We start from the raw sequence: 13,389 nt of genomic DNA, 5'->3' as shown, positions 1-13,389 counted from the left end.
GCCTGGCTCTGCCTGGGGACTCTACGAGGGGGGCTGCCCTCCCGAAGCCCAGTCCCACCTGGTAAATATTTCATCCTCAAGCTGCTCAGCTAATCCCTATTAATTTCAATACCGCCGCCTTGCCTGGCTCAGCTCCCAATGCATTATTTATCCCCTTTGTTTGTTTGTCGCTAACAGGTGGGCCCCAGCGGAGGCGCTGACTGGGGACAAGCCCACTCCATCACAGTGTGGCTGTGAATTAATCATGAGGACTAATGGGAAGCACCTCAGCCCCAGGCACTGCCCTAGCTGTCTCCCCCTGCCCTGGCACCCAGGGGTGGGCCAGGGCCCCCTCAGCTCAACTCAATTCAAAACAACACATTTGAGTTACTATCTGCCTACAAGAGTCAGACACAAGGTTACCCTTTGGGGATACAAGTTGAACAAACAGACATAAGTGCCTGCCCTCAGGGAACTTACAATCCAGTTGAGGAGAGAGGTGTTAAATGACTATTTCTTAATTAGGATCGTGAGGAAAGGCTGTGCAGGGGAAGTGCTGGGTGTTAGGAAGGTGTGCACAGGGGAGGACCTGACCAAGTCTAGGAGTCAGGGAAGGCTTCCCTGGGAAAGCAAACTTTGAGCTGCTCTCTGAAGGCTGAGCAGGAGTTAATCAGGCCAAGGACCCATAAAGCCATGTGGGAAGGCCAATGGCAGTTTCCAGAAAATGGGGGAGGCTCTTGTGCTGGAGTGCAGAAGGCATGAGGAGAGCGGCTCAAGAAGGGGCAGGGCCAGCTCGGGGATGCTCTTCTCCCTCCATGACTGGCATTTTGTTCCTGGTGGACTGCCATGGACACATCCTGAACACCTGATATGCTCACTCACACCACCTCTGCTGACTTGAGCAACATGTGATTTCTTGACCTTCTGCTTGTGGTTCCTAAGAGATGGTCAAGATCATTAACCCTCAATTGCACAGATTAGGAAACTCAGGTGAGCATTCAGCTTGGGGCTTATGAGAAGGCCTGTGTGGGCCTCTCAGCACCCTGAAGCTTAGGTGTGCCCATGGCAGGACAGGGCTGGATCTGGCCCATTGACTCTACGTGGGGACCAGGCACAGGGCTGAGAACACTGAGCTGCCTCAGCCACAAGTGCTCACATCACCTCCCAGCAAGGAACCTCCCTCACCTGTGCAATCCAGCACTGGACTGGGCACCCAGAAGACCTCAGCAAACATCTTCTGAATGAATGACTGAACAAAAGTGAATGAATGCCCCACAATCCCCCACAAAGATCCTTACTCTCCTCAAAACGTTTACAGAGAACTAAAATAGACAAATGGGCTAACTGGTACCTGGGGCGGGGGGGGGGGGTAGGTTTACAGTATTTTTAAATGCATTACCTCCTTTCTCCTCATAGTAAGCCTGGGAGGTAGGAGTCACCATCAACCCCAATTTAAAAAGGAAGAGACAGAGGCCCAGAGTGGTGAATGACTTATCCAGGACCACACAACCTGGAAGTGATGAGCCTTGACTAGAACAAGGTCACCCTGCTTCTAGGCTCCTGGCTCCACCATACCCATAGGTCTGCCCCTCTGTGGGCATTTCCCCAGGGATCCCCCTTGGTGGCTCCAGGAACCCTAGTTCTCAAGAATGATCCCGAAGTGGTCCCAGCTCATTTATGAACCAAATGTGGCTCTGCCAGGGCAGAGGCTTCACTGTGCACGTAGTCAGGGTTTGTAATTCTAGTCAAAGTGGCCACTTGGAAAATCCATATGTTTCCAGGCTCCCTGTACATCATGGTGTCAAGTCCTAGAGCAGAGGCATCCATCAGCACCTCCCAACGCCATGCTCTTGTGTGCCCACATCCCCTTCCCACCCGTGTGCCTGTCCCTGGCTCCCAGCGGCTCAGGCAGTCCTAGCCGGCCCTGCGCAAAGGCTCACGCTGGCCTGCCTGCTTGGTCCCGCGGTACCCTTGCCTGCAGACTAGTCTGGCTGCTGGGCCCCACCCCTGCCCCAAATGCTGCCTCGGCCCTGCCTGCTTCTCTGCTCTCTCGGAGCTAGGCAGCCAGCACGGAGGCAGCCTCGATAACTCGCTAACGTGCTGCCCATGCTGTTCTTAAAAATTTATGACTGTGCAACATGAAAAATCCGGCTGAGGAGCCGTCATTAGCCGCGCTGCCTCCCTCCCCCACCAGAGCCGCCCTCGTAAATTGAGATTTATGGCTGCAGCAGGCGGGGCGGGGGCGTGTGCAGGCGGTGAGGATGTTGTAGGGGAGACAGGGAGACCGATGAGACAGCGGTGGGGCCGGGGGCTCCCCCCCGCGGCAGCTCCAGTTTATCACAGCCTGCGGTGAGACCCTCCGAGAGCAAGGTCTTGCCTGGGGTATGAGCCCGGCACAGATGCTGGATTCCGCCTAGCCGGGGGACTGGAGGGGGAGGGGCCTATCCCGTGCCAATCACTGGCTCCTTTAGGTGGAGGACCAGATCCTGAGGTCCAGGTGCTGAGCAAAGGCCTCTCAGGAGGATGATTTGAGGAGGAAGAAGGTTGGACCTAGGGAGGCATCATCATCCTAGTTGGAGTGACAAGGCCTGGGCCCCCAGAGCCAGATTCTCCAACCAGAAGCACGTAGATTGGGCTGTGATTGTGGTATCCCAACCAGAGAATTGGAGGGCAGGCAGGGAGTGGGGCAGAAGGGTGCCAGCAGTCTTCACTTCCCCTCTTTTCTCTGGTGAGGAGGGCTGGTGGAGAGGACCAAGTACTAGACCTAGTCACAGAGCCTCCCCAGACAGAGCCCAGGCTGGGGCTGAAGAGAAGAGGAGGTAATCCCGCAAGCCGTTTCCCACCCCCCGTAGCCCCCCATACCACCCCCCCCACAGACCCTCCATATTACCTCCCCGCTGCCTCCTCCCCTGCTCACTTAGCCCTGTCAGCCAGGCCATTATGAAATTGGGGTTTCATTTACAGACTAATTAAACATTACAGCTTGTTCACAATTACAACGCGGGGATGAGGGAGTAACTAATTACGGAAGAAATGAGCTAACATTTATCTCTGCTCCCACCCTCCCTCTCCCCACTGCCCCCTCAATCTGGCTTCCTCCCACTCTCTGGTCAGTACCTGCTTTCTAGGCTTATTTCCTAGGATGGGGGACTGGAAGGGCTCAGCACCCACCCACCCTGGACACAAGATCTGACTATTGTTCCCAGACACTCTGGGGAGGGGCTTAGCTCTCAGGGCCCTGCTGCAGGAGACAGGGCTTTTGTGCAAGACCTTGGGTGTGACTAAAGTAAGGGACCCCGTGATGGTATGTGTGACTATGACATGGGGGGGGAGACACTCTACTTTGGTGTGTGTGAGTGTGACAGTACTGTAGGGCTGTGTGGCTCTATGTAGCTGTATCCTGTAGGGCAGGATTTTGGTGTGATTGCTGCAGACAACTATTTGTGTGATGGGGTATGCGTGTGAATGAACCACACCCTCACCCTCAAACCCCAGGCAGAAGAGAAAAGAACTAGGTGGCTGCAGGAGGTAATGGTCAAAGCAGCCCTGGGTCCAAATAACCACTGGGCAGCCCTATTCATTCCTGCCTCAGAAGCAAGAAAGGGAGCAAGGTTACCCTGTTCCGGGGGCTCAGCTCATCCCTGCCCTCAGGTTGGTCTTGGCCTCTGGCCAGATGCCCCCTGGGGCCCAAGAAGCCTCCTGGGGGCCTGGGGTGCCCCCTGTGGGCAGGAGTCCTGGGGTCTGGCTGGCCTGCTGCAGAGTTTAATAATAGTAACAGTGAGAGTAAGCGTTTCCATCCTTCCTGCCTTTGGGCAGAAGAAGAAAGGAAAGAGGAGGGAGAGGAGGGAGTGGAGGGAGCGGGCTGAAGGGAGGCTTTGAGGCCTCAGAACTCACATCAAACGGCCGGATCTGGGCCTAATTGTCTGACCCCTGCCCCTGCCTTCAATCAGCTCTGCGGCTCCCCGCCCGCCCCTCGCCTAACTAGCAGCCATGTTCTCCTCATTAGGACAAGCTCCCCTTGCACACGTGTCCCCGGACATGTCCCCAGCACTCTCAGCTCCCAACCTTGCCTGGTGGGAGGGTACAGTGGGGACCCAGTTTTGGAGGGGCCCCTGGGACAGCTACAGCCTCCACCACCACAGCTGCCTGGACTGAGCGGCTCAGCCCCTCTCCTTGAGCTGCAGGGGCCTGGATGCCACATGTGGTGACATATCCTGGGGCTGGCTCAGCCGCTGGGTGCGTTCTGTCCTCTGTGCGTCCTTCTTGCTACAGCCCGACTGTCTCAGACACACTGCTCCTGAGGGCGGCATGTGTTTGAATCCTGTCCCTTTTGGTCTGGTTCAGCCCGGCAGGGGGTCTGGGCTGGGTCAGGGTCTGTGTTCAGAGGCTGGGAGCGGAAGGAACGTGTCTGCCCACTGTGCTAGGGTGGCCCCCTTCCACGGGCCCAGGCATGCTGACGTGTAGAGTGTCTGGGCTGCTGCCACCGCTGTGAAGCAGCAGAAGCTGGTGGTTGCGAGCTCTGACCGTAGAGAGATACAGGTTTAAATTCCGGTTCTCCCACATCCTTGCTCTGCAGCCTTGGGTGAACGGTAACCTTCCTGAGCTCCAGTTTGCTCACATACAGTAGTGCTGACAGCCCCTAGCTCACAGGGTTTGGGAATGAGATGACAGATGGGAACTCCTCTCTACTACATCTGCCACTCAGCAAATGTGGAGGGATACTGGTGTTGGAGGGTGATTCAGACCAAGTTGCCCCCTCCATAGGCCACAGCCCCACTTTGCCCAGGTGGGGGTCTGGACCCTGGTCACCGGTGTCAAGGACAGGAGGAGCTGTGGGGAAGGGGCTAATACCAGGGGCGGAAGCACCGATGCTAGAGCCTAAGCTTGGGGGCAGGGATGTCACACAGCAGCATCAAGTGGCAAGGGCAGGGCCCAGCTTAAGGACTGTCAGCGGGCATGAGGTCAGCTGAGGAGGTCTGGGGCTGGTCCATGAGGCGCGGCCCCTCCCAGGAGTACTGTGGGCCTGGGAGGAGGCATGCTGTGAACACAGCCAGCGTGAAGGCTGTCTGGCTACGCATGGTGCTCATTTTCAGGGTACCAGACCTGGATGTGATCAGGGGAGGGGCTGGCCTGGTCTGGGCCCTGACATTGTCTCTCACCTTAAAGCAGTGGTAATGACTTGCAAATATTGATGAAAACGCAAACTACAGAGATTGTGTTTTTCGGGGAGTAAAGGTGGGGAGCAGGGATAAGGAGGAAAATAAACTGAAATGAAGTCCAGTTATCTCCCATCTGTGGCTGCTCCTAATCCCCCAGCCCAAAGGAATCCAATGCAGCCCCTTATCTGCCCTGTCAATCACTCCATCACCGCCCAGTGCTCGGTGGGCACCACACGCCCTCACACACTCAAGCACATGCACACACACGCACACACTCACTCCACCGACTCTTGCTCCAACACTCCCACCCACCCCCAGCCCATTACTCCTCTGAGTAGGAGCAGCCAGCACGCAGGTCCTGCCAGATGGATGCAATTTGCATAATATCAGCAGTGGAGGCTGCAAGATCACCAGGGGTCAGGGCGCTGACATCCCCGCACAGTCTATCTGCAAGTGCTAATTTGGCCGGCATTGATCTGTCTTTCTGATTTCTTTGTCATTTACGTCTGCGACGGTTTGACAGGAGATACAGAGAGAGACAAGGGGAGGCCAGGCCAGGCCCGGGGCTAGGAAGGTAGGGAAACAAAGATTGTACTTCCCAGTGCATCACACACACACAACACATATATACACATACCAGAACCTTCCCCCATCCATCCGGCAGTCCACCTGTCCATCTGTCCGTCCATTTTTCCACCTGTGGTTGCTACTGAAGACTAGAGTTCAGGAAGGAAGGAGTGAATACCCCTCCAGGTGAATACTGCCTCCAGGCAGGCCAAGGGAGCCCCTGTCGGTGCCTGGAGAGTTATCCCTTCTCATGGCCACCTGTCCCCCAGCTGCTCACTTTCTCTGGGCCACACCAGAAAGAATGAGACAGGAGTGGGGGGTGGGGGTAGTGCCAAGGAAGCACATACTCCAGCTGTCTCTGCCCCCTCCTCGTTCGGCAGCTGTGCCGATGACTCCTCCTGAGCCCGCCCTGAAGATGGCGAAGTGGAGGGGGTGGGGGTGCTGCCCCCCGAGCAGCACCTTTCTGCCTCTCTGGGATAGCCAGGGAGAGGGCTACTAGGTCTGCAGGGGCCTTATATCAATCCTTCACCACCCTCAGGTCTTCCAAAGCCCAGACTGGTTTCTAGCTGATTCTGAAGGCCCTCAGCTCAGCCAGAAAGCCTTAGATCAGATCAGATCTAAATGCTACCCACTGAACCCTCGGCCACTGTCCCCACATTCTTCTGTGCCTTGGGAGAAGGGCTCCCCATAGGGATGGGGGCACTGCCAGGATAGATGTCAATGGTAAAAGGGGAGGGGAAGATAAGATTGCAACTCTGGAAAGAAAGAACCCACTGCAGAGAAGTGGACATGGTCACCCTGTCAAGGGAAGCAGAAGGGCCTGAGCCTTCCAAGGGTGAAACCCCCCTCCCTGCCAGCCACAGTGGCTCTGTCGTGGCCCCACCTCCTTTCCCTTGCTGATGGTAGCAGAGCAGGGTGATCAGAAGGAACTCCCTGCTGGGCAAGAGGGGGGCTGGCGTTTGGTGTGTGCTAATCCCGGGCCTGAGGTCTTCAGAGAGACCTGGGGAACTTCAAGGAGGGGAAGGCAAAGCTGTACTGTGGACGAGCTCATTAGCCAGCACCCCCACCCCCCCACGAGGAGGAGGGCGGGCGGCCCAGGGAGCGTGGCGGCAGAGGCGGCAGAGAAAAGGCTGTCACTGTCCTTTCTTCCTTTTGGTACAAGCATCTCCCTGAGCCGACGATTCTCCTGCAGTGACACCTCTCACGGGAGCTAATGAGATCCATGTCACGGAGCTAATGCGCTCTGACTGGACTCTTGATAGACACCCTACTCCTTCAGGGGAGACCACAGGCCAGTACTGCCCCCCTGGGGCCAGGCCCCCACCTTGCCTCCTGCCAGCCCAGCTCTTTTTGCCAAACCATGCTGGGTAACAAGCTCCTGAGAGTCCACTTGGTGTCTGGCCATCCCTCCTTACCATGAGCCTCAGAGGGACCCTCCTCAGGCCCTGAGCAGAGGGGCTAAGAGACCAGGGCAGGACCACCCAGCTGGGCATCAGGGAAGGTTCCAGTTCTTCTCTCAGCCAGCTGAAATCAGCAGTCTGTGGGGCCTCCATGTCCCAACAACAGGTGAGATTTTACTGACATTTCCTGTGCAGATTTCTGGGTCCTGCTGTTAGAGAGATCAAGTATGGAGGGCCTGAACATCACCCCCAACAAACTGTGAGTGGGGTCCAAGGATGTATTTTGTACATGCACACTGGGAAGTCCAGGCAAGATTCCCAGAAGAGGTGGCCCCTGGAAAACGGGCAGGATTTTCCTGGTCAATGAGGTGGAGAGCAAACAGATCAGAGTAAGAACTGTCAGAGCCAGAAGGAGGTCAGAAGCCAAGAGTTGCCGGGCTCTGGCTCTGAGGGAGACTGTAGCAGGCTTTCTTCCTCAACAAGGCTTTGTCGAGGCCTGTATGTTTCACACTAACTGAGGGAAACGAGGGAAGTGAGCTTGTGTTCCTCCTCATTGTCTCTGTTGGTAGCACAAAGCCCGACACCAAAAAGGTGCTTCGTAGTTCAGTACAGCGGTAAGAACACAGACTCTGCACTCACATGGACCTGGGTTTGAGTCCTGGCTCTTCAATTCACCTGGCTGTGTGACCTCAGGCAAGTCACTTAACTGAGTCTCAGCTTCCCAGTCTATAAAATGGGAATGATAATGCCTGCCTTCCATAAAACTGGTGTGAAAATTACATTAGTTAATAAAAAGTACCCCCAAATACATGCTGACCCTCTGCAGAAACACAAGAAGTACCATACAGCACTCCGAAGTCCCCCGTGGAGGCTGCCCTGCCTCAAAGCCTTTGGTCCACAGCAAGGATGCAGACGGAGTCCACTGACCGCCGGCCATCAGCAGTCCCGCGTACATGCAGTCCCTCTTCACCCACAGCCCGCTCCACACCACCCTGTTCACCGGGCTCGCAAGGCCAAATCCACCACCTCAGGAGGAAGCGTCCCTCTCCTGACTAAGAGGCCATGCCGACAGCCCCCGACACCTCTTTACTGCCTGGAGCTCCACGCCCTCCATTCCTGAACCTACCTTTCCCTTAGCTGCCAGGGCCAGCTCTACCTGTGCTGACGACCGCACCTGAGCTCCGTGGGGGCAGGGCACTCTGTCATCTTCACCACTACACCTGTCACGGCTCCTGACACATAGCAGGCGTAAGGTAAACGTTCACTGACTGGTCCTCTGCCTCCATTCCCAGGGCCACTGCTGGCTCTGAATTAACCACCGCCTCCATGCACCTCACTGAGCTGCCCCTTCTGCAGTTTCTCCTTGCTAGTCCTCCCTGTATAAACTCTCAGACGGCTCAAACTGAAGCCCAACTCTGACCAGGTCACCGCTCTGCCAGGATCTGCCCCCGCCCCCGGCTCCCCCGCAAACAGTTCAGCCATGCACATCCATCCCAGCGGGCCCTCTCCCCTTCCACAGCCTACCTCCCAGCCCTCCAGCACGCCTGCCCCTTGCTCTCTCAGGGCCACCACACCCGGTGCTCAGCAGGAGTCCCCACCAGGTAGGCCCCACACACTCTCCCTGCCACCCATACCTTAGAAAGAGACTCAGTAGATCTCTCTAGGACCTAGGATCATCAGTGATTTGCGCACAGAGCCGCTGCCTAGCCCCCTCCATGGCACCGTGGGAGAGCCAAGCGGGTCCCAGAGATGGCTAAGCTGTGGGATCTGCAGAACCCTTGCCCAGCATCACCAATGCTGCCCCCCCACCAATATGCACACCACTCCCCACTTCAGGCTGGCAGCTCCTCACGCAGTTAATTAGCACTATGTCACTGAGGACCAGCCTGAGTGGCCAGTGACAGGAGCTGACCCTTGACCCCAGGGCTGGGAAACAGTCCACATCAAACTCTTACAGCGCGACCCTTTTAGCACGCACAGTAACTCGGGGCACCGCCAGCTGAAGCTCATTAAAGCTGTCTCTTTGGCGCGAGGGCCATTAACCTCACTGCTCAAAACCAACGCCTCCCCTCCCCGCCTCTCCCAGCCCAATTAATGCCCTGCATCCTCCCTCCCCTCCAAACACCCTCACCCACACCTCAGAGCCAGCTGGGAGCGGGCAGGGCAGCCCTCTGCGTTCAGAGATACAAAGACCCAGTGCCAGGAACCCCCAGGGCCCTGGGGAGGCCATGGTGTTGGCAGGGCCACAGAGGAGGGGGCTGCTTGAGCACCTACTGTGTGCCAGGCCAGGCACTGCACAAGCCCCTTACACGAGCAGCTTCCCTGAACCTCCCCAACAGCCCTGACAGCACTGGCACTGTCTCTTGTCTGAGGTCACAGGGCTCTGGGTGGTAGAGCCAGAACTTCCTCTGGCTCCAAAGCACTTACTCCATTGTCACTTGTAACCTTAGACTGTCCCCTGTGGCCTGGCCAGACGGAAAAACCTTCTTCCCTGGGGAGGGAAGGAACACCTCAGGAGTCCTAACAGAGAGGGAAGAAGGAACCGCTTCCTCTCACAAACACACCCTGGGCCGCATCCACAGACACAGGGCACCCAGCTCAAGGCCAACCCAGCCCCGCTGGTCCCTCTAGCAGCCAGACTCAACTACTGGCAGCCCCTGCCCACCTGGGCCAGTGCAAGTCCTCTCACTGATCCGCACTGTCTGGTCCCTCCCTTTCCCATCCCTCTGTCACTGATTCATCTACTCATTCATTCAGCGCCCCCCCCCCCCACAAAGTGTCTACTAAGCATCTATTAAGAACCAGCACGTGCAGTGCGCCCTGCCCCGTCAGTTCTGAGCAGGAGCTCTGAGAGTGCTGTCCTCTCACTCACAAACCTCCTATCTCCTCAGAACCTCACCAAAGAGCCAACCCTTTAACCTGGCATTCAAGACCCACTTATTTCCCCATTTCTTTTCCAGCTGTTCCCTGACCCAAGTGTCCCTCCCACTCCAGTCACAGCAAACTATGTGTAGGTGTCTAAGCTGTCTTCAATGTGCCCTTGTGCTTTTGTACGCACAGCCACCCTTCAGTAGAAAACCCTTCCCTCATTTTTCTACCTAGCAAACTCCTACTCATCCTTCAAGAATCTCCTGACTCAAGTGTCTTTCTTCTCTAGGAAACTCCCTGCTCCGCTTCCAAGCACATCAGCTTGCTAGGCTTGGGGTCTCCTCTAGGTTGTATGGACGAGCTCCTGTGGAAGGCAACAGCAGTTGTTGTGGGGCACCCCCAATTCCTTAGACCTGGTGACTGCTTCCTCTCCCCCGACCTGCCGGGCCCCGGAAGAGCCTTGGGGTGTCCCAACAAGAAGGATACAGGGCATCCCTGAGGTAAGTGAGATGTAAATAAAGAAGCAGAAGTCACTTTGGCACCCGAGGACAGGGGAATCCTCCCCTGGGGCAACCTAGGTGTTCCTATCACGGCCCTTAGTACCCTGGGTACCCAGTTCAGTGTCTGTCTTGTCCTAGGATGTCACCTCCTTGAGGATAAGAATCTCCACCCAGCATGCCCAGCACCCACTAGGCACCAGGGATCTCTGTGGAAAGGATGAAGGGCTAGTCTGTGACAGGTGACTGGGTCCTTTTGGTGTATCCTGCCGGTCCCTCTGCCGCCATAGCTCCCCAAAGGTACACAGGTTATGATAATGTCATACCACCTCCCAGGAATAACCCCCCCACCGCCGCTCCTCCCCACTTGGAACAAAGCCTATGCTTGTCAAGTACCCCGCTTGAAAGCATTTGCATGACGTGTGCCCACACACAGAAAATCAGATACACAGAAATGAACAGACACACTTTCTGGTGGATACACACACAGGCTGATGGTTGCTTCCATATACAGATGAATGCCCTCAGGAAAATCAACCCAGATATATTGTTACACTCACTCACACACACACGCCCCCCAATACTGATATATCCGAAGTTAGCAGAGCTTCCAATGCCTAGAACCACAGCCACTCCATCCCCCTCCCAAGCAGGGATCCCTCTGAGGGTGCACCCCCACCTGGTACCCCAAGTGGCCCCTCCCAACCCCGGCACCGCTCAATGGAGGCTGCTCCTCCTGCGGGGGAGTCAATATCCTGTGGACGGAGCCATCGGTCAGAAGGACCCCGACTAATTAAAAGCTGGTGAGGTTTAAATAATTCATCTCCTTAACTCCCATTGATCGCCCAGTTTAGTAGCCACAGACTTGAAACAATATTAAACAGCCTCCTCTAGCTCCACGGGGGTGGGTAAGCTGACATGTGCCCACCCCTCTGAGGACATCACCCACCAGAGATGCAGGCAGGGTTGGGGGTATCTTGGCCTGAATCCAAGGCCACCTGTGACCCACCCAAAGCCCAGACCCCAGTCTCCTCCTAAACAGCGTTTTGAGAGATCTCTTCCAATGGTCTGGTTCCACTCTCCCCTATGCCACCCTCCTTTCCCCACTCCCCCCACCTATGGAAAGCATCCCGTTAGAGCATAGAGCCACAGAACCCCTCTGTGTGCCAGGGGACTGGGGCATGCGGGCAGGGGGCTGACTGAGCTGCCAGGGGGTATATGTGGAGGGACTGACCAATGCCGCTGTGGGGCCGGCCTATGTGTTGCAGGCTGAGGCCCTTGTTCATGTCTAGAAGTCCATTCTTGGGCCAGCAGCCCATGGCGAAGCTGTAAGCCTGGAAGACAGGAGGCAAGAATGGTTAACAGAGGCCCTGACCCCCAATACTCACCACCTCCACCCTCCAGCCACATCTTCCCACTAAGGGCTTACTCTCATTATGTCACTTCATGAGAGTCCCCTCACTGGGTCCCCTTTCCACCAGGGCCCCCACCAGAAAATCCCTTCTTCTTTCAGAGCTCCTTTTATCTTAGGCATCTCTCCATCAGAGACCTCCAGCCCCCAACAGGTGCCCCCTTGCCAGGCTCCTCTAGAGAGCTCCCATTTATTAAGACCCTCCTTCTCAGGACCATCCTGTCATCAGGGCACCCCCTTCACCGGGCAGCCCTGTTAGATACCCCTCCCCCACAGTGTACCCAGCACTGTGCTGGGCCCCTCCCCACAGTATTGCTGGTCATAAAGCCTGGTGTCGGGAAGGACTTGGAGACCAACATATCCAAACTTCACTCTATAGATAGGAAAACTGAAGCAAGAGGGGGCCAACCACAGGCCCTTGGTCTACTTGCTTTAGACCGAGAGGCAGGCCAGGCTGTGGAAGGCTGAGTGCCATGCATGGGCTCAACTGAGGAGGAGTAAGGTCACCTGGTCGACTCAAGCAGCTGTGAGGGGAACACATGAAAAGAATGCGTGTGTGTGTGTGTGTGTGTGTGTGTGTGTGTGTGTGGTAGGGGGAACAGATCTCTGCTGAAGGTCAAGTACTCACTTATGCATATTCAAAGCGGCCACCCATCGATCTGTACTTAATTGTTTTCCTGGGGTTGGGGAAGGAAGTGCTGGGGCCATCGATCTGCTCAGGCCCCTAGCACTTCATTGCTCCCCTCCATCTGCTACTCGCGCCACCTGGCCGCCACCAACCTCCATGGTGGGAGGCGGTACATGGCAGGACCAGGGATGGCACTTTTCTTTCACAATCCCTTACAGGCACAACTGACTTGACGTCACAGATGAGGAAACTGAGGCCCAGAAAGAAGAGACTTACAAGGGTTAGAATGCTATCAAGTGGCCCAGTGGGAACTGAATTCCTGCTCCACCTGCTAGCAAAGTCCTGGGCTTCTACCAGGGGCCTTGTGCAGCTGGCTGGCCCTTCAGACATTACCCATCCCCTCACCTTTGAAGTCCTGGAACCCCAGGCTGCCCTGCTCCCAGTGGCAGGAAGCATATGGGATAGGGTCACTAGGAATGCAGCTTGGGGGAGTTCCCAAAAGCTAGGTGGGGAGGCCACGAGGGGAACTAAGGTGGCTGCAGCCACGTTCAAACAGGCACTGCAGTGCCCCCACCCATGCCCTGGCCTGGAGGTCCCCATCCCACTAGAGACTCCCTCACAGCGGGGAGGTCCTAACACCGGGTCAGAAACCAAAGACATGAGGCTGGACACAGAGTCTGTGCTGAGGCCAAGGGGCTGCCACCCTTCCTTCCCAGCTGCAGGAAGCAAGCCCCAGCTCTGCGGGTCCTTCAATCTTGGCACCCCCCCGAGCCGCGCTCCTTGACCACAGACGATACCAGCCACAACTCAACGTCCCATCCAACCTTCCCACACTTTCCCAGGCCACGGCTGGCCCACAAATCGGGGGCTGGGTGTGAGG

At 56.4% G+C, this 13,389-nt stretch overlaps 1 protein-coding gene across 11 annotated transcripts in view; it reads right to left on the bottom strand.

Moving 5' to 3' along the window:
* ERI3 (ERI1 exoribonuclease family member 3) overlaps window positions 1-13,389 on the bottom strand; it is a 126,652-nt gene that overhangs the window by 13,118 nt on the left and 100,145 nt on the right. For 10 of the 11 annotated variants that reach the window (XR_004922058.2, XM_036107524.2, XM_036107527.2 and 7 more), the window contains one exon: window positions 11,705-11,804. The exons of the other annotated variant lie outside the window; for it this stretch is intronic. Coding sequence is in view for 9 of the 10 variants with exons in the window: in XM_036107524.2 (XP_035963417.1) it covers window positions 11,705-11,804 (100 nt within the window). In the remaining variant the exon portion in view is untranslated. The remainder of the gene's footprint in view (window positions 1-11,704; window positions 11,805-13,389) is intronic. 11 annotated transcript variants of the gene reach the window in all.

Source organism: Halichoerus grypus, chromosome 5 (assembly GCF_964656455.1).
Source record: "Halichoerus grypus chromosome 5, mHalGry1.hap1.1, whole genome shotgun sequence".
NCBI lineage: Eukaryota > Metazoa > Chordata > Mammalia > Carnivora > Phocidae > Halichoerus > Halichoerus grypus.
This window is presented reverse-complemented; position numbering and strand designations above follow the sequence as displayed.